Raw genomic sequence first — 27,688 nt, forward strand, 5'->3', positions numbered from 1 at the left:
AGCTAGATGCACAGTGCAGACAGAAAGCAGAATGCATCTTCAGTTGTCCTACAGACTGCCTGTAACCTTTACACGGGCAAAGTGTTTTAATGCCACAAACCAACCCATGTCTTATTTTGCTGGGGCTACATAACGAAGTACTACAGACTGGAGGGCTGTGGTTTTATGTTGTTTAAATTTATGTTTAAAGAACATAAATTTCTTGTCTCACAGATCTGGAGGTGAAAAGTGTGAGATCAAGAGGCTGGCTGGCTTAGTTCCTTCTGAGGGCTGTGAGGGGAGGATCCATTCCAGACCCCTCTCCTTGGCTTGCTGATGGCTGTCTTCTCTCTGCATCTTCACACCATCTTCCCTCTGGGTGTCTCTGTGTTCAAATGTCCCCTTTTTATGAGGACAGATTAGTAAGATTAGGGCCCACGCTAATGGCCTCATGTTAACTTCTATAATGATCCAGTTTCCAAATAAGTTACATCCAGAGGTACTAAAGGTTAGGACTTCAACATATGAAATGCGGAGGGATACAACTCAGCCTGTAACTCACTGTCTCCACTGTCCTTTGTTCACTGTTGACTGGTTTAAACCCTTCCACAACTTCATCTGTTGATGTCTTGTGGGTCGGCCCAGCAGTTCAATGTACCACATTCATAATTCCTTGTCTTCTGCAAAGATTTCCAAAGATTTCATTCACTTTACAGTTGAACGAAAAACTATTGGACATTGATGTGGGGGTGAGAGATAGACCCTTTTACACACACACACACACACACACACACACACACACAAATAGAATATAAAATATCTCATCAGTATTTTAAAATCTTGATTACATGTTGAGATGATATTTTGGATTACTGGGTTATAGAAAATATATTATTCAAAGTGATTCTACCAGTTTTAATTTTTTATTTACTTTTTAGAGATAGAGTCTTGCTCTGTTGCTTAGGCTGGAGTGCAGTGGTACATTCATACCTAATGTTTTAAATATTTTTGTAGAATGAGGTCTTTCTGTGTTGCCCAGGTTGGTCTCAAACTCCTGGCCTCAAGCAATCCTCCTGCTTCAGCTTCACAAAGTGCTGTGATTGCAGGTGTGAGCCACTGTGCCTGCCCAAGTTCCTTTTTCCAAATGTGGCTGCCATAAATTGTTAATTGTATAGGTAGCTCCAGTAATACTTCTTTTAGATAGTGCCACTCTAAAAAGTTCATTGTGGAGAGATTTTGAGTGAGGGCCAATTTATAAATGGATCAATTCACTCCAGAATATTTTCATCATATGGCAACTGTGGGATCTTGGAGACTGAGAGCACATAGTACAAGAATCCCCATGTGATAACTTGTGTTTCTCCTCTTCCAGCCTTCGGCAGGAAGACCTCATTGCAATAAGTGAAGTGCTGCTCTGGATAGAAGCTCTCCCTCCTGTATTTAAGAAGCCACATTCCTTATTGGTCAGTTTCTTGATTGTTCATCTGTTGAAGAGGTGCTCCCTAGAATAAACTATCATACCTTTCAAAGCAATAACATCATTGTTGATCTTTCTATGAACTTTCAAGTCATGATCCCAGGGAAGCCTATTGGGAAGTCTACAAAGAACTGCCAGTTTTAGAAGAAAAATCTGAACTGCGGGCTCCCATTTGATTTTTTTCTCCTTGGGGGACTTGATGAGACATTAGAAAAAAAAAAGCCTTCACAAATTTTAAGAACTGGGCCCCAAAATCAACTCACCTGCCTGGAAGCAACTGGGAAACTTGTCCAGTAAGTTCTGATTTAAAAAAAGTACTTCAGGGTCCTATGTCTTGATTTTTAGTGTGACACAAAAATACTTTTGTCCTTTGTTTAGTGTGACGAGGAGAGGCTTGGGCTCTGAAATCAGTTCTGGGTTCAAATTCTGAGCAGCTGTGATTTCCATTGTCAGAGGCTCAGAGATTTTAAATCTGAAAAGCAGATCCCCATCTCAGAGGGTGGCCATGAAAGGACATGGAGATGAGGTACAGGGAATGCAGCGTCTGACTCCAGAAAGTCCTCAGTATGAGCTAATGGTTGCCGTCAGCACAGTCAGTCTTGGTTAACTAAAGAGTCAACGTATGACTCTTGACTAATTCCATCATTAGGGATGAGTTTTGCTGTTGCAGTAAAATTCAGTAACACCTTAAATAAGAGTTTATTCCTCTCCTATCCAACAGTCCATTATAAGCAGACCAGAGCTGATATGGCATATTCACAGTATGTCCCTGAAATATTAGTAGGCAGGCTGGGAGAGGGAAACAGCATATCCGGAGCAACAAAACTCCCAGTGTTCCTTAAGGTTCTAGATACTCAGAGGCAGGGCAGAGCCCCTTTTGAGTTTCATTTTTCTTTTCTTTTCTTTTTTTTTTTGAGACGGAGTTTTGCTCTTGCTAGCCAGGCTGGAGTGCAATGGCACGATCTTGGCTCACCGCAATCTCCATCTCCTGGGTCCAAGTAATTCTCCTGCCTCAGCCTCCGGAGTAGCTGGGACTACAGGTGTGTGCCACCATGCCCAGCTAATTTTTGTATTTTTAGTAGAGACGGGGTTTCACCATGTTGACCAGGATGGTCTCAATCTCTTGACCTTGTGATCCACCCATCTCGGCCTCCCAAAGTGCTGGGATTATAGGCGTGAGCCACTGCGCCCGGCCTTCATTTTTCTTAATATAAGAAATTTAAAATGGCATTCTCCTTGCGAAAAAAAATTAATGCAATGCAGATAAGGCTAATGTCATATTTGATTGCTGAATTAGGGCATTCTTGCATTGCTATAAAGGAATATCTCAGATGGGACCATATATACAGAAAAGAGGTTTAATTAGCTCATGGTTCTACAGGCTTTACAGAAAGTACAGTGCTGGGTCCTGTTCAGCTTCTGGTGAAGCCTCAGGAGCTCACAATCACTGCGGAAGGCAAAAGGGGAGCAGGCACATCACATGGCAAAAGCCAGAGCAAGGCAGAGAGTGTCACTCATTCCTAAATGGCCAAAACTTTCCAGAACTCAACATCGTGAAGACAGCAAACACCAAGCCACGAGGGAGACAGCACCAAGCCACGCCATGACCCCAACACCTCCACCAGGCCCCATGTCCAGCACTGGGGATTACAACACAACATGAGATTTGGGCAGGGGCAAATATCCAAACCATATCAATGGCCCTCCTCAACTATTTGGTGGGCTTTTACTTCTTCTTCTTCTTTTTTTTTTTTTTTGAGATGGAGTTTTGCTCTTGTTACCCGGGCTAGAGTGCAATGGCGCGATCTCGGCTCACCACAACCTCCGCCTCCTGGGTTCAAGCAATTCTCCTGCCTCAGCCTCCTGAGTAGCTGGGATTACAGGCACGCGCCACCATGCCCGCTGATTTTCTGTATTTTTAGTAGAGACGGGGTTTCACCATGTTGACCAGGATGGTCTCGATCTCAACCTCGTGATCCACCCGCCTCGGCCTCCCAAAGTGCTGGGATTACAGGCGTGAGCCACCGCGCCCAGCCAGGCTTTTACTTTTTAATAAGTTAGTAGAGTTGGTCCTCATTATTTGCCAATTCCATATTTACAAATCTGGCTCCTCGCTAAAATTTACTGATAACCCCCAAATCAATATTTATGGCACTTTAGAGGTCAGTCCAGGACATATACAGAGGAGTGAAAAATTTGAGTGGCCCACTGCACCTTTCCAGCTGAGGCTGAACAAGGCAATGCTCTGGCTTCTTGTTTCAGCTCTCACAGTGTAAACACTAACCTTTCTGAGGTATACCTCATGCCACTTTTTCTGCATTTTTGTGTTTCTGTTAGTAAACCTTTTTGAGTTTTTAAGATGGACTCTCGATCTGGAGTTCAGTGGTGCGACCTGCGCCTCCCAGGTTCAAGCGATTTTCCTACCTCAGTATCCTGAGTAGCCGGGACTACAGGTGCGTGCCATCACACCCAGCTAATTTTTGTATTTTTTGTAGAGACGGGGTTTTACCATGTTAGCCAGGATGCTCTCAATCTCTTGACCTCGTGACCCACCCAGCTCAGCCTCTCAAAATGCTGGGATGACAGGTGTGGGCCACCACGCCTGGCCCCTTTTTGATTTTTTAAAAAATAGATACAGGGCCTCACTCTGTCACCCAGGCTGGAGTACACTGATGTGATCCCAGTTCAGTGTAACTTCAAATTTCTGGGCTCGAGGGATCTTCCTGTCTTGGCCTCCCAAAGCACTGAAGTTACAGGTATGAGCCACTGAATTCAGCCAAACCTTTATAGTTTTATCCGTAACTATACTGTAAAATTTTTGGTCAACATAATTCTATTTTACAGTTTGTTTCTACTGTCCATGTGATCTCCCCACTTTTAGGTTTTCTAGGTGGTTAATGTTGGTATATGGAAATGCTGTTGATTTTTTATGTTAATATTGTATCTAGACACCTCACTGCTAACCTAGTTCTCAAAATGTGTAACCTTTTTACACAGATGCACATACATTTTGCAAGTATTTTTTCACTTCCTTTTCAATATTGATTTGTCATCAAGGAAATATAAGTGGTTGATCATAGTGTCAAGTGGGGGAAGCTCAAATACAGGAGAGGAATATAGGTATTTTCTACAGTGATTCTCACCTTGGTCTCACTGTTCTCTTAAAGTTCTCTCAATGTTCTTTGAGAAATGCTAAGAATCTACTAACGTCAGGAAGGCTTTTAAAATTTAACTGTGGTAAAATATACAGAACATAAAATGTGTCACTTTAACCCTTTTTAAGTACACAGCTCAGTAGCATTAAACACATTCACAATGTAGTACAACCATAAACACCATGTATCTCTAGAAGTTTCATCTTTTCAAACTGAAACTTTACATCTATCAAACAATTCCCTATTCCTCCTTCCCCTGAAAGCTATCATTCTACTTTCTGTCTCTTGAATTTTACTACTTTAAGTACCTTAAAAGTGGAATTGTAAGAATATTTGTCATTTTCTGGCTTACTTAACTGAGGATAATGTCTTCATAGTTCATCCTTTTTAAAAATGTTTTCAAGTTTTTAATAATTATTTTTTAAAAATAGAGATAAGGTCTCCCCATGTTGCCCAGGCTGGCCTTGAACTCCTGGCCTCAACAGATCCTCCCATCTCAGCCCCTCAAAGTGCTGGGATTACATGTGTGAGCCACCACGCCTGGCCTTATCCATGTTTAGCATGTATTGGCATTTCTTTTTTCAGGCTGAGTAATATTTCATGAGGTATGTACACATGTGTGTGTATACACATACATATGTGGATAAATCTATCCACTCATCCATCAGTAGACACTTGGGTTGCTTCCACCTTCTGGCTATTGTGAATCATATTGCTATGTATATGGGCCCAGGGCATGGTTCAGAGTCCATGGCAGAAAGACACTCAACATCTAGAAAAGAAAACCAGAGGTTGGGACTCCTTGGCTCCTGGGTGAGCATAGTGGGGTTCCCAGAGAAGCCAGTTTGAGAGTGGGGGAGCTAGCGATTCAGGGCTGGCCGAGGGCAGCTCAGCCAGTGTTGGGATCTTTAGGGTTCGATCTGTCCCTTCAGAGGTTGCCTTGATGGTATGCGGGCATGAAGGGCACCGTCATAGGGTGCTCGGCTGGGTGTAGGGGGTGCAGGTGGTCAGCAGTTGTCAGAAGTGTCTGGTCACTGGGGAGAAGAAGGCGCCCGGCAGGGACAGTGGCCTGCAGCAGACCTGTCTGCTTGCTGGTGCGCGTACTGCTGAACTCCTCTCTCTGGGTCAGTACGTCTGACTGTCCACCTGTTCCCCGCATCCCCCGCATCCCCTTCTGTGCCTCGCTGGTCATCTCCTTCTCCTTTGGCAAGCCACTTCATACCTCACGCCTCCTGTTCTGCCATCTCTCAATGCCACGCCCCTGCCTGTGCCCCCACCTCTCCCTGGTTTTGCCGCTGACACTCCACCTGCCCGCTTCTCTCTGGGTCCACCTGGGGGTATCGGCCGCCGCTGAGCCGCCTGTCTGCGGGCTGAGCTACTTGGACCACGGAGCGCGAAGGGGAGGCGCGACTGCGGCTCATTAAGGACTAACAGCAACGAGACACCCCCTCGCCGTGCACGACCTGATCACGAACACGGCCATCCCGTACACCAAATACATCGCGCCCGGCTCCAACTACAGAGATAGTTGCCACCTGCTCACCTACATCGAGTACCACGAGGAGTGCCCGGGCGCCGCCAAAACTTTTCTCAAAGTGCCGCCAGAAGGCCCGCGCCTGCGCGCCTCTCGCGCTCCTACTGCGCCTGCGCACCTCTCGCGCTCCTACTGCGCCTGCGCGTCTCCCCTGCACCCACCCTCCTGCGCTTGCGCGCCGCTTATTTCACCGCCTGCGCCAGCGCATCGCTCCAGGGCCTTGTTGCCCATCACTTCCTGCCCCTGTGCGCCTTTCCTGCCCTCCGCTACGGCCCACCTGCTTCTGCGCCTGCGCCCCGTTCCAGGGCCTTCTTCCCCACCCCCGCCTCGCCTCTTGCGCCTGCGCGCCACTCTGTCCCCCCCCCGACCCCCACCCCACCACGCGCCTGCGTAGTGTTACTCTCCCGTAACCACCACCTGTCTGACCCGCATGTTTATTTGAATGGATTCCCTGAGGCAGCCTGGGAGCCAGAGATCAAAAGCTGCAACCTTAGGGAGCCTTTTTCGGATCCCAGCGCAGCCATCAGCCACGTTTTCTTGAAAGACATACTTTGCCTCTTTGTGCCTCTGTTTCCCTACATAAAGAGTTTACATATATATATATGTTATATATATAAAGGTCGGGCGCGGTGGCGCACGCCTGTAATCCCAGCATTTTGGGAGGCCGAGGTGGGCGAATCACTTGGGGCCAGGATTTCGAGACTAGCCTGCCCAACATGGTGAAACCCTGTCTCTACTAAAAATACAAACTTAGCCAGGTATGGTGGCACACCTGTAATCCCAGCTACTCGGGAGGTGGAGTTTGCAGTGAGCGGAGATCACGCCACTGCACTCCAGCCTGAGCAGCAAAACAAGACTGTCTCAAAAACAAAAACAAAAAGAATTCTGCCCAGTTTTCATCATCATAGCTACCCTTTACCATGGTCATTTAGTTGTTTACTTGGTCAATTCCCTGAGGGTGAGAGGCCACCTTGCCTTGTTGCTGTACCAGCGGCAGCCCTCTGGTGTTTGTTGAATGCATGCATGCTCATTTTTCAGATTAGGAAAGGGGATAAGAGACCTCCTGTGACTTCCTCAGTCAATGTAATAAACAAGTAAATGATGCAATAGGTAGACAGTGGTCAGTAATTTGAGGAATCCAAGCAGGTAAAAGAGTAACCCACTGTGTGGGGGCAGAATTTAAAAATATGGTGGCTGACTGGGCACAGTGATTCACACCCGTAATCCCAGCACTTTAGGAGGCAGAGGAGGGTGGATCACTTGAGGTCAGGAGTTTGAGACCAGCCTGGCCAATATGGTGAAACTCGGTCTCTACTAAAAATACAAAAATTAGCTGGGTGTGGTAGTCCCCGCCTGTAATCCCAGCTACTCACGAGGCTGAGGCAGGAGAATCACTTGAACCCGGGAGGCAGAGGCTGCAGTGAGCTGAGATCAAGCCGCTGCACTCCAGCCTGAGAAACAGAGTGAGACTCTGTCTCAAATAAAAAAAAGGGGGGGCTAAGGAGAGCCTGAGAGAGGGCAATATTTCAACAAAGACTTCAATGAAGAGGAAAGATCTAGGGGCTGGTGTTCCAGGTCAAGAGTACAGTTTGTGCAAAGGCCCTGAGGCAGAGCACCACCTGCTGTGTTGAAGGAACAGCAAGGAGGCCTGTGTGGCTGGATCAGAGTGAGGGAGGGAGAAGATGAGAAGGTCTTGCAGTGCCTGGTGGGCTTTGGGGAGGCCTTGGTTTCCCATACCACCAGGGGTGGGAGCTGTGGAGGCAAGGGAGGGATGTGCCCTGACTCAGGTGCTCACAGGTGCCCTCTGGTTGCTGTGGGGAGGACTGGCTGAGTGGAAAGAGACCAGCTGAGATTGAGATGAAGATAGTTTGGACCAACATGTAGCAAGGGAGAGGGTGAGAAGTGTTCAGATTCTGAAAGCAGAGCCCACAGAATTTCTTGGGTGTCTCAGAAAAAGCCACTGAGAATAACAAAAGATTCTGGTTGGTGCCACTTGAAGGATGGAGCTGCTGTTATCTGGTATCATGGAAGGTTGAGGAGTAGAGGGAGGAGGTTTAGGGATAAGGGCTGTGGGTAACAACCCTCCCCTAGCGGGGCTGTTTGGGCTTGAGGTGTATGTTAGAGGAAAGGAGGGGTGGGCAGTTGTATCCAAGAGTCTGGAGTGTCAGGGAGGGGCCCCGCCTGGATCTGATCGACAGACTCCCCTGAGTGAATGGAACCAAGAGAGTTATGCCATCTTAAACTGCCAAGTCAATCTAGGTGTCAGCACAGATAATCAGTGTGTAGGCAGAGCTTGAGCTACCAGGGTGCTCACCCCAACATTTTATCCAATAAAAGTGAAACCAGGCTGGGCATAGCGGCTCATACCAGCCTGGGCAACACAGTGAGACCCCCCATCTCTAAAAAATACGAAAAGTAGCCAGGTGTGATGGTGTATGCATACTCAGAACTAAGGTAGGAGGATTGCTTGAGCCAAGGAGGTCAAGGCCGCCGTGAGCCATGAATGCGCCCCTGCACTCCAGCCCTGGGTGACAGAGCAAGACCCTGTCTCATTTAAAAAAAAAAAAAAAAAGTGAAACCAACAAAAAAACCCAGCAGCCAGAGCATATCATGAGGTGTCAACCAATAAGGGGGATTATTGATTCCTGACATCTTTATACTACACAATATTATGGAAGTGTTAGATTTGATACTGCAGGGAAATGTTTAAAGACTGGGGGAGACAGTCAAGATGAATGGTTTTGTGAACAAAGGCGGGTCATAATAACACACCAACTCCGAGAAGTATGCATGCTTAAAAAATGTCAGGAAGGTATTTTGTTTGTAGTTTTTTCCTGGGATTTCTCAATCTCAGGGCTGTTGTTCTTAGGGGCCGAATCATTCTTTGTGGTGGGGAATGTCCTGTATCTAATCTCCATTTACTCAATGCCAGTGGCATTTCATTTCCCGAGCTATGACAACTCCGAATGTCTCTGAGTATTGCCAAATGTCCCCTGAGGAACAGAATCACCCCCTGACTGAAAGCCCCAGTTCCAGATGAATGTGTGGTTGCGTGTCATGAGGGGGATGGGTTATTTTATCAGAGAAAAAAAACAGACCAACAGAAGAAACAGGACGGGCAAGGTGGTTGTAATCCCAGCACTCTGAAAGGCCGAGGCGAGTGGGTCGCCTGAACCTAGGAGTACAAGACCAGCCTGGGCCACATAGTGGATCCCGTCTCTACAAAAAATTAAAAAATTAGCCAGGTGTGGTGGTGTACATCTGCAGCCTCAGCTACTTGGGGGACTGAGGTGGGAAGATCGCTGGGGCTGGGGAGGTCAAGGCTGCAGCGAGCCCTGATGGCACCAATGCATTCCAGCCTGGGCAACAGAGCAAGACCTTGTTTCAAGGGAAAAAAAAGAAAAAGGAAAAGGAAAAGAATAAAGAAGAAACAAGTGACAGAGAAAAGGGAGCCAAAGCTTCTCAGCCTGAGGCTCCCCGGCAGGTGGGGCGGGGATGACTGAGCCTGCTAGTGCCTCAGCCTCATGAGGGCCTCCCTCCCCTAGCTGGGCCTGGAGCACTTCCACAGTGTGGGGATCACAGGTCTCAATTCCAAAGAGTGGGTCATTGCCAGCATTGGTGCCATCATGGCAAGGTAAGGGGTACTTGGCCTCTCCCTGGAGTGTTTTGGGGCAGGAAGCCACCAGCCCACCTTCTCTGGGATCCTGAGGAAGAGTCCTCAGGACAGGGAGTGACAAAAGCTCCCACTGAAATCTATGTTCAGTGGGATTTTTCAACGGCCCAGTCCTGAGCATGCCCAGCTCACCCTTCCAGACATTCTCGACCTACTGAACTCATATACATCCTGTGAAACCCCACTCTTATGTCCCCTCTTCAAGAAAGCCCTCCCCATTTCTCAAGGCTCTCCAGTGCAGAGTCCTCTCTCCACTCATCCAGAACACTGGGGAACTCCTTGAGAGCAAGGTCCAAGCCTGGACTGTCTCTGAATCCTACCTCCAACAGGGTATGTTGTGAGTGTCGGGCACTGGGGACTCCCAGGAACCTTGTACTCACCTAGTATTGAGTAGCTGGGATTACAGGCGTGCACCACCACACCGGCTATTTTTTTTTTTTTTTTTGCATTATTAGTAGAGACAGGGTTTCACCATGTTGTCCAGGCTTGTCTCAAACTCCTGGCCTCAAACGATTCACCTGCCTCGGTCTCCCAAAGTGCTGGGATTACAGGCAAGAGCCATCATACCTGGCTATCAATTTTAAATAATAATTAATATGCTAAGAGCTCTAATGGAAAAAGCAGACAAAGCCTTCAACAGGTGGGCCCTTGTAAGCAGAGAGATGGAAACTCTAAGAAATCAAAAGGGAATGGTCATCAAGAACACTGACATATAAAGAAAGCATGCTTCCAAAGGGCTTGGCAGTGGACCGAACATGGCTGAGGGAATAGTCAGTGAGCCTGTAGATACGTCCCTAGAAAAATCCCACACTGAAAATCTTAGAGAAAAGAGGCCAGGCATGGTGGCCCATGCTTATAATCCCAGCCCTTTAGGAGCTAAGCACTTTAAGGAGGACTATCTGAGTCCAGGAGTTCAAGGCCAGCCTGAAAAACTTAGCGATACTCTGTCTCTATTAAAACATAATAATAATAACTAAGAAGAAAAAGGAAAAAACAAAAGCAAAACCAAATGAACCAATGGAAAAGACCCGTGGGGCAATTCAAAAAGTGTAACATACACATAATGAGAGTTGGTTACAGATCTGAGAGGTGAATCCTGGAGGTTCCAGAAGAGGACAACAGAGGAGAGGCAACATCTAAAGAAAACATCACTGAGAGGGCCGGGTGCAGTGGCTCATGCATGTAATCCCAGGACTTTGGGAGGCCAAGGCAAGCGGATCACCTGAGGTCGGGAGTTCGAGACCAGCCTGACCAAAATGGTGAAACTCCAGCTCTACCAAAAATACAAACATAGCTGGGTGTGGTGGCACATGCCTGTAATCCCAGCTACTTGGGAGGCTGAAGTGGGAGAATCACTTGAACCCAGGAGGCGGAGGCTGCAGTAAGCTGAGATCCCACCATAGCACTCCAGCCTGGACCGAACATGGCTGTGGACCGAACATGGCTGAGGAAATAGTCAGTGAGCCTGTAGATACGTCCCTAGAAATATCCCACACTGAAAATCTTAGAGAAGAAAAGAGGCCAGGCATGGTGGCCCATGCTTATAATCCCAGCCCTTTAGGAGGCTAAGCACTTTAAGGAGGACTATCTGAGTCCAGTAAGAATGAAACTCCATGTGAAAAAAGAAAGAAAAAGAAAAAATTGCTGAGAATTCTCCAGGAACTCACCAAGTGCCAACCAGGACATATTTTTAAAAAATTAAGGCCAGGTGCAGTGGCTCACTCCTGTAATCCCAGAAGTTTGGGAGGCCAAGGTGGGAGGATCCTTTGAGGCCAAGAGGTCAATGCTGCAGTGAGCCGTGATTGTGCCACTGCACTCCAGCCTGGGTGCCAGGTGAGACCCCTGCCTCAAAAAAAAAAACACAAAACTTGGGGTGCAGTGGCTCATGCCTATAATCCCAGCACGTTGGGAGGCCAAGGTGGGCAGATCACTTGAGGTCAGGAGTTCAAGATCAGTCTGACCAACATGGAGAAACCGTGTTTCTACTAAAAGTACCAAATGACCTGAGTGTGGGGGCACATGCCTATGATCCCAGCTACTTGGGAGGCTGAGGCAGGAGAATTGTTTGAACCCGGGAGGAGGAGGTTGCGGTGAGTCGAGATTGCACCACTGCACTCCAGCCTGGGCGACAAGAGCGAAACTCTAAAAAAAAAAAAAATCTGAAACATAAGGTGATTCATTTATATGGAGAAAAAAAGCATACAAGAGTATCTGGGAAAATTCTGAGGCAGAATGATAAAGGGAAGCTACCACTACCAGCTATTAACTAGGTCACACAGTGGCGGAAATGCAAAGGTCAGTAGGGAACGTATGAAGGAAGCCAGGGAGAGCCACAAAGGTGTGCAGGAATTGAAAAATGCAACCAACGACACCATTTCAAATAAGTGAAGGAAAGACAGGGCATTCGATGAATGGGGTGAGCTGGGTGCAGGGGCTCATGCCTGTAATCCCAGCACTTTTGGAGGCTGAGGTGGGCGGACCACGAGGTCAGGAGTTCGAGACCATTCTGGCCAATATGGTAAAACCCCATCTCTACTAAAAATACAGAAATTAGCCATTAGGCGTGGTGGTGGGTGCCTTTAATCCCAGCTATTCAGGAGGCTGAGGCAGGAGAATCGCTTGAACCCGGGAGGCAGAGGTTGCAGCGAGCCAAGATCGCACCATTGCACTCCGGCCTGGGAGAGCGAGACTTCGTCTCAAAAAATAATAATTAATAAAAAAACATATAAATGGGGTGGATCGCTTCCATAGCTATTGGGGAAATAGAGTTGGGGCCCTACCTCATGGCTAAATAAGTTCCAGATGGAATAAACTGAAATGTGAGAAAGAGTGAAGGGAGGCAGGAAAAAGGGGAAGAGGAATTCAGTTTCTAGGAGAAATCATGGAAGAACTTTAAAAAAAATCATCATAAACAAGGCATAACAGCCCAAAACCATTTCAAGGAAAACTTGGTAACTTGATAATGGATCACTTGCAGTTAGGAGTTTGAGACCAGCCTGGGCGAGAGTGACTCCACCTCCAAAAAAAAAAAAAAAAAAGAGAGAGAGAGAGAAAGAAAAAAGAAACGAAAAAAGGAAAAAAAAAAAAAAGAAGGAAAAACAGCTGAGGCTGTTTCTTCATCTGAAGCAGTGCCCAATTCATGAGTACTTATGAAGAGTCCATGAGAGAATTCGTAGGAAAAGCCTTACTCCTTTTTTTTTTGAGATGGTGTTTTGCTCTTTGTTGCCCAGGCTGGAGTGTGATGGCGTGATCTTGGCTCACTGCAACCTCCACCTCCCGGGTTCAAGTGATTCTCCTGCCTCAGCCTCCCAAGTAGCTGGGATTATAGGCGTCCATCACCACAGCCAGCTAATTTTTTTTTTTTTTTTGTATTTTTAGTAGAGACAGGTTTCACCCTGTTGGCCAGGCTGGTCTCAAACTCTCGAGTGATCCACCTGCCTCGGCCTCCCAGAGCCGGGATTTGTGTGAGCCACCTCGCCCAGCCTTTTTTCTTTTTTTTGAGACAAGGTCTCGCCTGTCGTCCAGGCTGGAGTGCAGCGGTGTGATCTTGGCTTACTGCAACCTGTGCCTCCCGGGTTCAAGCGATTCTTGTGCCTCAACCTCCTGGGTAGCTGGGACTACCGGTGTGCGCCACTAGGCCAGGCTAATTCTTGTATTTTCAGTAAAGACAGGGTTTCACCATGTTGCCAGGCTGATCTTGAACCTCCTGGCCTCAAATGATCCACCTGCCTCCGCCTCCCAAAGTGCTGGGATTACAGGTGTGAGCCACGGCACCCGGCCAGAAAGCCCAACCATGTTTTTACACATCCATGATCCTTCCACTGCATTTTGGGGGGTCTGGGAACCCTGAAGGGGGCCACTGTAGACCCTCTTTCACTCCATATTCCTATTTTAGGAGCTCAGATCTAAAACCATCCCCGCAAGGCCCAAAAGAACCTTTCTCTGGTAAGTCACAGGGCAGGGAAAGCCATACTCCGATGCTGGGAATGGATGTTTTGGCTCCAGAGTAGAAGGGAGAAGACATGCTCCCGAGTTGCAAGTCCCCAGCTGCTGCCTGCTGACAAAAGTGACCTCAGTCAGTGGCTGCTACGGTGGCCCTGCAATGTGGGCCGCTCAGGAATGGAACTCCTACTCCTCTGGGTGGAGCTGGAGCTGGAGCCCAGAGGGGACAGATCTGCTCCAATAGGGCGAGTGACAGCTTTGTCTCCTGGAGGCTCACTGAACTCTGCCACTCAGAGGCCAGAGAAAAACCCACCATAGGGAAACTGGGAGATGGCATGCTGGCGCCTGGCAAAAAAAGAAAGTCTTTGCCTACATTTTTCTATCCATCCATCCATCCATCCATTCCACTCACCCATCTATCCATCCAGCCTTTCCTTCCATCCACCCACTGATCCATCTATCCCTCCATCCATTCACCCATCCATCCATCTTTCCTTCCTTCCATTCACCCATTAATCTATTAATCCATCCTTCCTTCCTGCCACCCACCCATCCATTTATTCATCCGCGGTCCACCCAACCAATCATCCACTCATCCATCCACCTTATGAAACCAAATTTTTTCTCAACCCAAACCTTACTGCCTGTTTCCAAGTAAAGAGCACAGATCAGAAGCAGGATGTGAGCCGAATTCTCTGCCCTCTTGAATTTCTGGTGGTGTCGTCTCTATTTTTTCAGGACACCAGCCTTGCTCACACTCCCAGCCCCTACCAGGCTTGGTCCCAACCCTCTTTCCCCTTCTTGGTCACTGATCTGGGGGCACGAGGATCAGGGAGTTGGGCTAACAGGCCCCAGGCTATGTCACTCGCCTGCCCACCGACTCAACGGGAGGAACCAGGCACATGCATGGGTCTGCTTTCCCATCTGACTTTATTTCACTTTTTTTTTCTATAAAACTCCTCCATAATTTCACAATTTAACAAAAAGTTTAAAATCCAGGAAAGAAACAATCCTGTAACTCGTTACAAACACGATTCTCCTTATTCCTTTTATCCAGGAGTTGGTCTTGGGCCGATGAGTGTCCTAGTTCCTAGTGAGACACATTCTTTGTAAAAACCCTTGTGGGCAAGAATGGTATTCGATACCATTTGCTTTCCGGCGAAGGTTTACATTTTTGTTCAGGAGAGCGAAACACAGAGATTTGCACTGGGGGCGGGCGGCTTAACACGAGACACGTGGCAATCACAAAGTGCCGGGCCCCTTCCTATGGAAGTGTCCCCAGAGCCCTCGTGGGCCCAGCCGCCGGGCAGCTGGGGTGGGGTGGGAGAGCAGCTGGGGACTGCTACCGGGTCCCATGCTGCCCAGCACGTCCATCGAGTGGTCATGGAGCCAGCCCTGGGCCCAGAGCAGCTCTGGAGGACAGCGTGAGACCTTCTGGCCAGAGGAGGTAACTGAGAACTGAGTTGGTGCTTCCGGAGGCCTTGGAAATGGCAGGAAGGGCCAGATGCCACCACCCAGAGCAGGCGGGGGAGCCTGGCCCTCCTCCAGCTGAGCGGAAGGCTGCTCGGGTCGCTGTGTGGATCCTGGGGGACTCTTGCGAAGGAGAAAGGCCAGCACCCTTGGGCTGAGGTTCCTGTCCGTGACCCCCGGCGGCCTCCGTGGGTACAGCACCCAGCAGCACCGGCCCCGGTCAGCCCCCCTCAGGCCAGTTCCTTCGGTCCAATGTCTTAGAGAGTTTCCAGAAGAGAAAGGAAGTGCCCCATGCTGGAGTATTGTTGGCCGACCTGGGAAAGGGAGAGGAGGCGCAGGGGCCTGCCCTCTTCCTGATACCTGAAGGCAGTGGGGCCAGGAGAGAAACAGAGCAAGTGGAGAGGAGTCCCAGAGGCTTCCTCGGAAGGTTCTCGGGCCTTTCCCCGAGAGTTCTGGGGAGTTTCCCCAGGGCAGCTGGCATTGGGGTCAGCCTTGGAGGCAGGGGTCCCCACCAAGGAGTGTTCAGGATCTGCTGACAGAATCAGAGCAGGGACAAGATTCGGGACCTCAGGAAGAGAAAGGTGGAGCCCCCATGTCCAAGCTCATGGACTCTGGAGGAGACGTCTAGGTGAGTTTGAGGGGGGCGAGCCACCTCGAGGCCCTGAGCCCTCTTTTCCTCAGATCTTGGTCAGGGCACAAGGACTTGAAAGTCATGGGGTTGGTAGGACTGCAGGAGCCTCGAGTCAAGGTCTGGGACACAGAGGCTAACCAGACAGGCATCCAGTCCCTGGGACCCCAGCCAAGGTGGGCTGGCTCCACGGGAGCATCCTGGCCCGGGAAGAGCGGGCCTCAAGGGAGGACTGGCTTGGCCCCTGGAGAATCTCAGGCATACCAGGAGTGGGTGTGCAGCACGGCACCAGCATGAATTGTGACAGTGGAGGCCAGGGCGGGCCAGGCGGCGACCAGAGAGAAAGGCAGCCAGGGCAGGCCAGCTGGGCCAACCCCCAGGCCTGCCAACAGCCGGGCCCATACTCGAGGGCTGACTGGAGTCCAGTGAGCCTCAGAAAACTCCATCAACTATCCCGTCTTATTTGGCAAAAGCTCATATGTTTTTCAAAGTTTGAAGACTTGATGAATGAGAGAGAGGAAGAGGATCCTATGGGAGGAGGCCGAGCCGCAGGGCGGCTGATGCGAGTCTTGTCCCTGGAGACTGTTGGTGCTAGTCTGAGTAGAGCCTGAGAGCAGAGTGGCGGCTCCCCGGCGCCCTGAGGACTTGCTGCCCTTCTTAGTGTTGGCCGGCCGCCCCAGGAGCCCCGGCAGGAGGCGGCGGCATCCTTGGAACGTCAAAGGGAGAATTCCTCCGTGCGCCTGAAGAGGGCCAGCTACCATGCCTGGTCCAGCCTCCAGCCCCATGACAACACCGCAGAGATATCTTAACCTACAAGCCCCACCGTATACACCCCCCACCCACCCCACGTGCACTGCTGCCACAGAAACGCACATGGACACTGCTCTTGACCAGACAGTGCACACACATATATAATAGAGAGAACTATACAGCACAGACCCCAGCGCAGCGCGAGCCAGAGAGGAGCTGGCGCTAGGTCTACATGGAGGACGACGCAGACACACAGGCAGGGCCTTCTGAGGTCCAGGGTGGTCAGAGGGTGTGTGTTTTGAACCATTCGGGAGGCTGGAGACGCCCCCAGCAGTTGGTCGGCTGCTTAGAGAAACTGGGGCAGCAACGCCTTGCCACACAGCCCTCGGAAGAGTGGGGGCTGGTCCTGAGGCTGGGCGAGGGGCCCCAGGCCTTGTCTCTGCCCACAGCTGCCTTCAACACCAGCCACTCTCTGAGGGGAGCCTGGGGGGCGGCTCATGTGTGGCCCAGCCCGGCCCCAGGACTCCTGGCGATGGGGCAGGGAGAGTGGCCAGGGAGCCGCCGAGGAAAGTGCAGCGGGCCGTGTGGGCGAGGACAGGGCTGTCGCTAAGGCAGTGCTGCGGGCAGGCGAGACGGGAGAGGAGGGCAGGCAGGGCCTGGCTGCAGCCTTCCAGGACCCCGGCGGTGGGGGCCCTGCTCGCAGCCCAGGGTCATGTGGCCACGGCCTCCAGGTAGCTCTGCAGTTTGCGCACGGTGGTCTCATCCAGGGAGAAAAGGTCGAAGTCGAAGGTGGTGTTGGTGACATTGAAGTGGCCAGTCTCCTCGATCAGGTTCACAATCTGTAAGGCAGTGGCAGGTGGCTTCAGGGGCAGGAGGCCAAGGGCGGGGTTGCCCTGTTCCCCAAGATGGCTGTGCAGCTCCTGGGGCAGCACCAGGGGCCCCTGCAGCCCACACGCCTCATGGGTGTCCCAACCTCGGACGGCCTGCCTGGACCCTGGAGGGGCGATACCTGCTGCAGGACGTTGCGCTCCCGCAGGGCCATCAGCCTCCGGTGCAGCTCCACAAGTTCATCCGTGTAGGCCTGGGGAGGGGCGCAGGTCTCAGCATCGTGTGGGGGGCCCTGGGCCCTTCCTGCTCCCCTGCCCAGCCCCACCCATGACCCAGTCCATCCCAGCACAGGACAGAGGTAGCCACAGCCACCCCAAGGAAGGCCCGAGGCCTGCAGGGTCAGGAGGGGAGGAAGGGCTGCCCCCACCCAGGGATAGTCCAACTGTGGGGTGTCAGGAGTTCTGCGGTCCTCCACTGGCTGTACTCCCCACCACCTGCCCCTCCCAAGCCCCCACCTTGTCATAGGTGCCCTTCTTGAGGGTCTTCTCGGGCTTGCTGCAGGACTCGGGGCTCCTCCGGCCTGACACCTGCAGGGAACCCAGGTCTCTGCTGAGCTGTGGCCTATACCCTTCCCAGCCCCCAGTGCCCCACAAAGCCTCCTAGGACAGCCAGACCCAGGGCTGAGCCCCGCCTCCTGTGCACCCACTGCCTGCGGGCCCCAGGCTCACCTTGCTGTTGGGTGGGGGCGGCTTCTGGGGGGGTGGAGGCTCTCGGCTGGGCAGGCAGGAGTCAGCACTGTTGTCACTCTCACTGTCGCTGAAGCTCAACCTGAACCAACAGGTGGGGGCTCATCAGGCTTCTGACACCCCTCCCCCTGCCCCAGGCTCAGCCCCCACCCATACACCCCCTGACAGCTCCATTCAGCTCTGGGCAGGAGCCTCAACTTAAAAAAAAAATTATGTGAGTGTGGCCACCAAGAGGAAAGAACCCCAAGAAAACCAGGCCACCCAGAGTGGCTCAGGACACCGGGGGAACAAAGTCCCCCAGCCAGACAGGGCTTGTTGGGCTGTGGTCCTGACTTGGTTCTGTGGCTTCAACAAGAGGAGGAGGAGCTGCCTGCAAACACCTGTCCTCTTTCCCCAGCACTCCCTCCTGTAGTGGCCTGCCTCTCTGAGGCTCCTGCCTGATGCTCCTGCCCCTCTGATGCTTCCATGGCCACCTGACCCTCAGATGCTCCCACAGCCACCTGACCCTCTGATGCTCCCACAGCCGCCCGCACCTCCAGCCCCCAGCCCCTCCAATGCCTCGAAGCTACCTGACCCTCTGATGCTCCTGTGGCCACCTGACCCTCAGATGCTGCCACAGCCACCTGACCCTCTGATGCTCCCGAGGCCACCCACCCCTCCAGCCACCAGCCCCTACGACACCTCGCAGCCACCCGACCCTCTGATGCTCCTGTGGCCACCTGACCCTGCTGCACTCTGGACGGCAGGCCTCCATCAGTTACATCAGCCCCCTGATCCCAGAGTGTGGTCCCCAGAGTGTGATACACCAGAAACAAGGGTATCTGGTGGTGGGGAGAGGCCCAAGCTCTCAGCCTCCCCCACCCTGGGGGGCAGGTCTTTGACCTCTGCATCGGTTTCCCCATCTGTGAAAGGAGGCCACTATGACAGCACACAATGGTGGCGAGCCTAGGCCCATGTTTCACTCACTATGTTTGCCTCGGGTGCCACTCTGCCAGGAAGATTCTGGGCTTGAACCAGGGAAAGGGGTCCCTGACAACTGTCACCTCACAACACAGTTAAAACACAGCAAACCCCAGGCCTCCCAGTGAACGAGGTACCAGAAGCACGGACCGGACTCCCGTGGGCAGCAGAGACAGCCACTGCCCCTGCTCCTGGCCTGCTCCTTCCCCAGCGCAGGCTCCATTCATCTCTTAAACTTGACCCTCAGTGGCCTAGGCTGGGGCGGCTTTCTCTGCAGCTGCCTCAAAGCTCCTGGTTTGGCTCAGGTTGCCCGGGCGACGCCCCTGTCTCTGTTCCCATCGGCCTCTGCCCTGCATCCCCCAGGTGACGACTGGACACTGCCGCTAACTGGGCCTCTCAGGGAGCAGACCAGGGTGTGTGGGGGCTCTGATGGCGCGGCCTATGTGCTCCCTGCCCCGACAATGCAGAGACAAGGCTGGCGAACCCTCACCCGAGACCCACACAAATGCTCCGGGAGGAATCGAGAGGTGCTTGGCATGCGGCTGGGTCCCTGTGCTGTGCTGCCAGTCCCGCTAGAATCCCACCCTGTCAGCCTCTGCACTCATGGCTCTTGGCGCAAACAGAATCCACCCTGAATGTCAGCGAACGAGGCAGGAGCCCGCTGCCAGGTCCTGTCCCGGGGATGCCACAGCCCTCCTCATGTCTAGAGGCTAAGTCCCTGTTGGGGTCACCGGCCTGGACCTCCCACCAGCGGCTCCCCAACAGTGAGCCACTGCTCCTGCTCTGTCTGTGGTGGGCAGGAATCCCCCCATGTGCCTGCTGGCCTGGTGCACTGCACACCGGGGACCCGGCCAGAGCCTGCCACCCAGCTCTCGGGAAGATGGCTTTAGTTAACCACAAACACGGGCAGGCGCCTTGCTAAGTGCAGGCCAATAACCAGCCTGCTCTTCAAGAGGGGCCACTGAGGCCTGGAGACCTTGGCCTCACAGGGAGGAGGGGTGACTGCCAGCTCTGCTACGGCTCTCGGAAAGCCTGTGTGCCTGGGGCCAAGGCCCGCACGTTCTCTGCTGTCGCTGGGCTGGAGGCCAGACACGTGGAGCTCTCCCAGGTGGGATCCCGCCAAGGGGCCTGCATATCCCAAGGATGCCCCTGGGCCCCCCATGCCTCACGGGGGCAAAAGCCACAGGCAGCAAAGCTGTTCCCACACTGGGTGTCCGCCGCCTCAGGATGGGGCTCTCCATGGATCCTTGCCCCATGTGAAGCAGGTGGGAAAGGACTGGAGTCTCCTGGCCCAAGAGCAGGGCAGCAAGCTTACTCCCCTCCCCCCACCTCCAGCGGGGGCTCCCTGGCCGCTGGGCGGTCTGGCTCCCTCCTGCACCCCTCCCTACCAGGCAGCCCACACCTGCCGAACAACCATGAGGAGGGATGCCACCCAAGGCCCCGAACATGAGGCAGCCCTTTAAGCCCTCAGCCTCAGGGACCAGAAGAGGACACATAGACCCAGGCCCACCCGAAGGCCCAGGCTGGACTGAGGCCACCTTCGGACTGATCCCCACCTCAACCTTCCCAGGGGACCCTCCAGTCTCAACCCCACCTCCAGCCCCACAATCACTGCAGGTCCAGCCAAAGTCGCCCCGGGTGTCCGCCTGCACCCGCCCGCTCCTGCCCGGCCATCACCTGGAGTCCCTCCCCGGGTGTGTCTTGGCGGCAGCCTCCTCGCCTGACGAAGAGTCGTCCTCGTCGGACTCCTCGGACTGCAGGTCCTCCACCATGGAGCGCAGGGGTCCTGGGGAGGCGGGCAGGCAGGGAGGTAGACAAGCGCAGGGCTCCGCTGAGCCTCCAGGCCCCTCGCCCGTGAGGCCACGCAGAGCTTCTTGACACTGGTGACCCCCAAATGCACACGCCAGCCTGCCTGGGGGTCCCTCTGCCCATGTCCAAGAACTACCCCCACACCGGCAGCCACCCGCTTCCCCAGGGACCTCCTGGCTCCCCCACCCCTCCCTACCTTCCTGGCCCTGCTCACAGGCCTCGGGGGCCTGACTGGCAGTGGGTGCGCAGAGCCCCTCCATTGCTACAGCCGGAGGAGAACCTCTCCTCTGCTCAGGGCACAGAGATCAGAAGCTCTGCCGAGAGCCCAGGGAGGGCAAGGGAGACAGAGCCCAGCTCGGAAGCTGGGCCTGGGGCCACAGATCTGTCTGCCTGCACCCTACGCCGGCCTGCCCACACCCTCGGTAATCCCCTCTGCTGCTCCCAGTCCACCGTCCTCCCCTTTCTCCAGAGGCACACGGTTCCAGTCCCCTACAGACGGCATCTTGGTTTATATTCCTGTTACCAAGGCAACAGAGGGACACAAAGCCCTCAATTACCTTGGTCACATGATCCCGCTTCAGTAGGTCCCCCTCCCTTCCCGGCAGATAAGAACACTTGGAGCGAGTGTGGGCTTCGAGGGCCCCATCCCCCAGCCCCCTCGGCAACTGCCGGCTGAATTCCAACCCAGACTCCCCCCACAACCCCATCCACTCCTCTTCCCCCGCCCCCCCGCCCCCGCAAAGGATTCCAGGCCAAAGGGGAAGGAGGCTCTTGTTCCAACCCAGGAGAGAAAACACTTCTGGCTTGGGGGTGGGTGCTGGGGTCTGGGCTGAGGCGGGGGGCTCAGGGCGGCTCTCACACTGTGTCCTGCAGGCTGCCTGGTCCCCAGGGCCCTCCCCACTCTGGGGCAAGCTGGAGCAGCCAAAGGGCCTATGTCCTTTCCCCAAAAAGCCACCCTTACCCAGGGTGGCCTGCAAGGAGAGGGAGAGGGCAGGCCAAACACCCCAGCAGCAGGAGACCTCGGCCGTCAGAGGCAGCTAGCGCCTTGGTGGCCCTGGGGAGCGGGCGGGGTGGGCGGAGGAGGTGATGCCCTCTGTCCGTGGTCCCCAGCAGCGTGGGGAGGGTTCTGGCCATGGGCAGGGCCCTCACCAGAAGCCCTTCAGCAGCACGGCTCTAGGCATGGGTGGACACCAACAGCCACCACAAGGAACAGTGCCCCGGGCCTGGCTAGAGGTTCAGTGACCTGTTTCTGCTTTGCTTTTAAATACAGACTCCCCCAAGCCACCAAAACCCTCCAGGTACGATCTGTAGGCCCAGTCTGGATAGGCACCGGACACTGGGCAGCACGTACAAGGCCTGAGTTCCAGGCCCTCCCTGGCCCCGGCCGTGCCCCTGGCTGCTCTCGGCACACACCTTGACTGTGGTTCTGAGACGGCTCGAAGTCCGAGTCCGAGCTGGAGTCTGAGCTGGAGCTGGAGTTGGACGGGCTTGACTGGGCAGACTTCACCCAATGGTGGGCGGGGAGGGAGGGGAGAGAGGGAGAGCTGTCACCTTTCAGCAGAGACAAAGGAGGCCCCTCTGGTAGCGGCTATGCCGAGTGGGTCTCCCCTAGACACCTCCAGAGTCCCAAGGGTACCCATGCATGCTGCTGCGAACCCGCTAGGGAGCCAGCGCCCAAGCCATGTACAGCCTATAGCCTCCCCGCCAGCCCAAGGGCACCCGTGGATTCTTCCCACTGAGTGGTGTCTGGGTTTCCAGTGGCACCAGGAGAACCTGTTTACACAAGCAGGTGCACAGGGGACTGGGAGGGAGGCTGGGGCAGGGGCAGGGGCCTGAGGTCCCACAGTGGATGAGCCTTGCCCTCATCCAAGACATTGGCTGGTGTCGCAAAAGGGTCTGAACAGGAAAGCTGTGTGTGGACACTTCTTGTTCTGACCCAGCGCTATGCCAGGGCTCAGGGGAAACTCCATCTCTCCACCCATGTGCTGCTCCCACCACCAGCTGCTCAAAGAAGCCATGGGCAAGCCTGGCCTGGCCCACCTCCTCCTCCTGCAGCCGTCCTTCCAGGCTCAGCCACCAGGGGGCAGTAAAAGCCAAAACAAGGACATAAGGGGTGCGATGCCAGGGCAGAGGGTGCAGTGGGCGGCAGGTGTGTGCCGGGAAGAGGCACATCTCCTGGGTGGACAGGAGTCAGGCACTGCAGACGCCTGCACAGGGAAGGGGCCCATTGCTCCAGACCCTCATTTCTGCCAATGGGCATATCTCCGGGGGTGTGTCAGAGGACAAAGCGGGCCCAGGGCAGTCCCCTCACCTTGGGGACCTGTCTGGTGGAACTAGGTGAGTTGAGCCCCTCAGACCAGTCCCCTGCAGGGTCCTCCCTGCGTCAAGAGGAGGCAGCTTGTCTGCTGGATTCTGGCAGGGCCCACTGCAGCCACCAGCCATGCAAGGGAAGCCATGAAAGGAGTGCTGATGCCGTGGGACTCAGGACCTTGAGTGCCTGGAGGCCGCGGCTCCTCCCTAGCATGTAGATGGGGCGGCCTCCCCCCTCCAGAAGGGGCCCCACAAAGGCCCAAGGCGTCCTCTTGTGGCAGTTCTAGACTTACCCATGCCTGAGAGGGAAAAGGGTCCCTTCTCCAGGGTTCACTGCAGCCCAGCCCAGCCCCTCCTGCCCCTCAGACCAGCCCCTGCTGGCGCCCCTTCCCACCAGCACATGGCACTCCTTGTAGAATCAGTGCTGGGAAAGCCTCCCATCACTCACCGCCCACTGTGGGGGCTGCTTGGGGAAGTGTCACACAGGCCACCTGAGTCCTGAACACATACCCCTGAGTGTCCAGCACCCCTGGCAGGGCCCACCTGGAGCCACATGATGCACCACCTGACTTCTGTTCTTGAGGGCCGGGGGTGAGTAAGAGGTGACTGGTGAGAGTCCCTGTTTAAGCCCAGCCTTCTGAGCAGGAGGCCTTGCTACTCAGATCATCATGTCAGCCTCAGTTTCCCCAGCATTGCCAGCTGCTTGCACACAGAGGCCAAGGCCAGTCCTCCCTCCAACCTTGCATGGAACCCCTGGGGCAGACGGTGGGCACCACCTGGAGGGAGGTGGGCTGGGGAATGGTCCAAGGTCCCAGCCCCACCGCCCATGCACATTCTCACTAAGGGTGTCGGAGGGCAGTTCAGGCGCCCAAAGGAGGCTAAGCAAGGTCAGCAGGGATGGAGGCAGGGAAGGTCCAGAGCCCCGAGAGGCCCTCTGAGCCCGCCTGGGCCAGGAGTCCTGGCGCTGTGTCAGACAGAGTAAAGCCAGTCAGCTGCATGTGCCCCCCTTCCTTCCACCCAAATCCAAGGGGCAGGGAGGAAAAGAATCTGGAAATGGTGTCAGCCAAAAGAGCCCCGAGGTGGTGTGGTCAGAAGGGCCACCGGAGATACCCAGAGCCCAGAGGGAAGGCGGAGCAGGCTGGGTCCACAACTGGCCTAAAGGTAGTCAGTACCAATTGCCTCCAGATCCCCAAGGGCCAGGGAGACCCCAAAGCAGCAGTGGGAGGACGTGGGAGCTCAGCCCGGGGACTCGGCCCAAAGAGCTGCCCTCTGAGGGTGGGCATGGGCTAGGCCCAGCTGGTGCAGATTCCAAGTGACGACCAGTTCCTGTGGCACAGCCACGCACAGCCTCCTGGGAGGGGTGACCGAGACAGCCAAGGGGAGGCTGAGGGGCCAGTGGTCTGGAAGGCCAGTGCACCTCTTCACCATAGCAGCTTGGGCTTCAGTGAAACCTCGAGGGGAGACGTCAGGGACTCTGGGCTGTTGGGGCCTGGGTATCACACCCACACAGACCTCGGTGCTAAGCCACATTGCTCAGAAGCCTCTCAGCATGAGTGGGGCGCTCTTCCTCAGCCAGGAGGAAACCCCAACGCCTCCTCCAGCAACTCCAGCCTCAAGGCTGCTCAACCACTCTGAGCAGCGGCGCCCAAGGTGGCAAGAAGCTCCCGACTGAAGATTCCAGCTGTTTTACAACACTGGTGACGGGAGCCAGGAGCCAGCTCACTCACTGCTGGGGGCCAGGCTGGCTGAGCAGAGCGGAGTGGACCCGGCCATGGAGCTGCCTCGCCGCTGCCCAGCGTGCTGCACACCCAGCCCCAGGTGCCAGAAGGCCTCGTCTGGAGATGCCTGGCATGGGACTTACATGACACCCAGTACCGGTCCCTAACCCTGGGGTAGAAGGGAGGGGACAAATGCCTGCCCGGGGCTGTGGCTGCTGCACGGGCAGAGAAGGGGGCAGGCTTGGTGCCCACAGGCACTGCCAGGACCTCCCACAGCTGGGAGGACTACTGAGGCGGCTGAGATTTCTGGGAGGCAGCACCGCTCCCACTACACCCCCCTCAGGGTCATAGTAGGTGGCACCATCTTCAGCCAGTGCCAAGCCATGGGGGGCACTGAGAACTCAGCTTTGCCAGCCCATGTATGTCTATGAGCCAAGACTAATTGTTACCCAGAGGCTGGACATCACCCCCAGCCAGCCCCGCCACCTCCGAGAGCCCTGAGGGCCACAGGCATAGCAATCAGCGCCACCCACATAACCTCCTCTGGCTTTGCAGCTGGAACCTGCCTTCAAAGCCCAGGCGGCTTTTCAAAGCCTCAGCAACCCTGAGGCAAAGCTTCCCCTGGAGAGTGAGGACAAGCCACAAAAGGCCCCTGAGGGCTGGGGCTGGCAGTAAAAGTGAGCGGCCCGACCCTCATCCATCCATCTATTCGTTCGTTTTCACCTGGTGCAGTATCTGTTGTCTGAATGCCAAGTGCCAGATATAGAGCTGGAAGACACCACCTCCATCCCAGGCCCCAAATGGGGTCTGGCCACAAGGCCACGAGTTGGCTACTGGCTCCTGTGGCTCAAGTCATGTCTAATGTGGTCCTCTGAGACTGCCCAGATGCGGGGCTGTGGAACAAGTCCGCAGCCTCATGGTGACAAGGTCACTCCCTGAGAGGGGTCTTCATCCCAAGCTCAGACACTGGCGGGGCCAAATGTGAGCATCTCCAAGTCACAGGTGTGTGTGACAAGTGTGGGTGGGCGGGATGCTCTTGACCCCACCTACCACCTAAGAAGGGAGCCGGGCACGCCCAGTTGCTCCTCATGGCAAGGGGCTGCCCGAAGCCCTCACCATTAACCCTACAGACAATGGCGAGTCTCCCAGATACCCCATTAGCAGAGAGATCGAGCTCCAGGCTGGGCTGACCTCGCCGTGGTCAGAACAACCGTGAGACACACCTGCCCACTGGCACCACAGTGGCCAAGACCTGGGCCCTTGCAGAGGGCTGCTGGAGGAGAGGGGCTCAGAACTTCAGTACCATGCCATCATGCTAGACCAGACCACCCACAAATGCCACCAAAGAGCCGAGGAGGGACTCCTCACAAGGCAGACTTTATATAACCTGACAGACAGGGAAACCGAGGCCTAGTGAGGTGTGGAGGCCCAAGGTTACAAGGAGCCAGTGGGGGCAGCAGTCAGTAAGACCCGAGGCCAGCCAGTCCCACCATACCCACTGCAGCTCGATGGCCCGGCGCCCCTGCCCCGCCCCAGTGCTCACTCACCTCGGACTTGAAGGAGGCCTCGTCCTCCGAGTTGGACTCCTCTACCTCCAGGGCCTTTTTGGCCTCCCGGGGCTCACTCTCGGCCTTCACCTTCTCCCCTCTGGTGCTGCTCTTGTCCTTGACCGGCTTCTTGTCCGAGAAAGAGGAGGAGGTGCGGGGCGAGGTGCTTGGAGCACTCCGGGACCCCTTTGAGCTGCTCTTCTTCTGCTTCTTGGCGCTGGGCTTTGGTGAGTCGGCAGTGGCTGGCCGCTTGCTGGAAGCCCGGGGTGGGGGTGGCGGTGGGGGCGGGGGTCCGCCCTTGGGGGACGTGCTCTCCAGCTTGGTCTCTTTCAGGGCCATCTTGGGCTCCTTGAAAGCAGCCTTGGGCGGTGGCGCCTTCTCCTCCTTGGGCAGCCGGCCCTCGCCCAGCTTCCGAGAGCTGTCCTTGGAGCTCTTGGCCTGCTCGCGCTCCAGCTCCTTGGAGGAGCTCTTGCTCTCGGAGTCTTTGCGGGGCCGCTCCCGGTGCTCCTTGGTCACCTTGTGCGGCTTGGAGGCCTTGCTGCTCTCCTTGTTTGCGTCCTGCAAGGCCAAGGGCAGGGAGGGCAAGGGGAGAGACAAGGTCACATGGCATTGCGGGGCACCCTGCTCTGTCACCCCTGAGCCCTACAAAGCATAATCCACTGCATTCAGCCTCAGCTAGAGAAATTCTTCCAAAAAGTGAAGAAGTAAGGCAGCAGGTGAGAGTTTTAAATGGAGCTGTCCCTTTAAACTACTGGCCAGTGTCAGAGGGTCCCCGGCAGCTGCAGGCTCAGCCTCCCCTCTGAATTGAACTGACATTCCCTGAGGGACTCACGCACAGGGTGAGTCAGGCAGAGCCAGGGAAACCACGATGCCCACGCCCGCGCCTGCACTAACACCTCGAAGCTGGGCCCAGGAAAAGCAAAGGCTCTGCTGGTGCTGAGGGGTACTGGGGAGCCCTGGGGGGCACTGGAGGCAGCCCTGCCCCTCATCTCAGTTTCCTTGACCCAGCACTCAGGCTCTGGGCTGGAAGCTCAGTGCTTCCTGCTCGGTCCCTCATGGCCTTCCTTTCTGAGCCTAGGTCTCCACACCCCAGGGTCCAGCCAGCTCGAGCCTAGCCTCAGGGAGCCAACTGCTACGTGCCCACTGGTACTGCACAGAGCAA

At 54.6% G+C, this 27,688-nt stretch overlaps 3 protein-coding genes and 1 pseudogene across 14 annotated transcripts in view; 1 reads left to right on the forward strand and 3 right to left on the reverse strand.

Annotated features, from left to right (window-relative positions):
- The window catches only part of ACSBG2 (acyl-CoA synthetase bubblegum family member 2), a 43,267-nt gene extending 41,484 nt beyond the window's left edge, over nt 1-1,783 (forward strand). For 3 of the 6 annotated variants that reach the window (XR_013531019.1, XM_078360290.1, XM_035286190.3), the window contains one exon: nt 1,352-1,515. Coding sequence is in view for 3 of the 6 variants with exons in the window: in XM_035286190.3 (XP_035142081.1) it covers nt 1,352-1,380 (29 nt within the window). In the remaining 3 variants the exon portion in view is untranslated. Of the gene's footprint in view, nt 1-1,351 lie in introns of all 6 variants that reach the window. The other 3 variants (XM_035286188.3, XM_078360289.1, XM_078360291.1) reach the window with 1 other exon arrangement.
- Nucleotides 1-6,253, reverse strand: part of RFX2 (regulatory factor X2) — a 208,254-nt gene extending 202,001 nt beyond the window's left edge. For both annotated transcript variants that reach the window (XM_054249415.2, XM_035286199.3), the window contains exon 1: nt 6,155-6,253. The gene's annotated coding sequence lies outside the window, so the exon portion shown is untranslated. The remainder of the gene's footprint in view (nt 1-6,154) is intronic.
- Nucleotides 6,254-14,671: 8,418 nt separating this feature from the next.
- MLLT1 (MLLT1 super elongation complex subunit) overlaps nt 14,672-27,688 on the reverse strand; it is a 76,173-nt gene continuing 63,156 nt past the window's right edge. For 4 of the 6 annotated variants that reach the window (XM_035287408.3, XM_035287405.3, XM_078360339.1 and 1 more), the window contains 7 exons: nt 26,527-27,084; nt 22,365-22,452; nt 20,820-20,928; nt 18,165-18,264; nt 17,952-18,023; nt 17,618-17,689; nt 14,672-17,447 (listed from right to left, as the gene is read on the reverse strand). In XM_035287408.3, coding sequence (XP_035143299.1) covers nt 17,319-17,447; nt 17,618-17,689; nt 17,952-18,023; nt 18,165-18,264; nt 20,820-20,928; nt 22,365-22,452; nt 26,527-27,084 — 1,128 coding nt within the window. In that variant the 3' untranslated portion in view covers nt 14,672-17,318. The remainder of the gene's footprint in view (nt 17,448-17,617; nt 17,690-17,951; nt 18,024-18,164; nt 18,265-20,819; nt 20,929-22,364; nt 22,453-26,526; nt 27,085-27,688) is intronic. The other 2 variants (XM_078360338.1, XM_035287406.3) reach the window with 1 other exon arrangement.
- LOC118150309 (uncharacterized) lies at nt 15,855-16,964 on the reverse strand (annotated as a pseudogene).

The sequence above is a fragment of the Callithrix jacchus genome, chromosome 22 (genome assembly GCF_049354715.1).
Source record: "Callithrix jacchus isolate 240 chromosome 22, calJac240_pri, whole genome shotgun sequence".
NCBI lineage: Eukaryota > Metazoa > Chordata > Mammalia > Primates > Cebidae > Callithrix > Callithrix jacchus.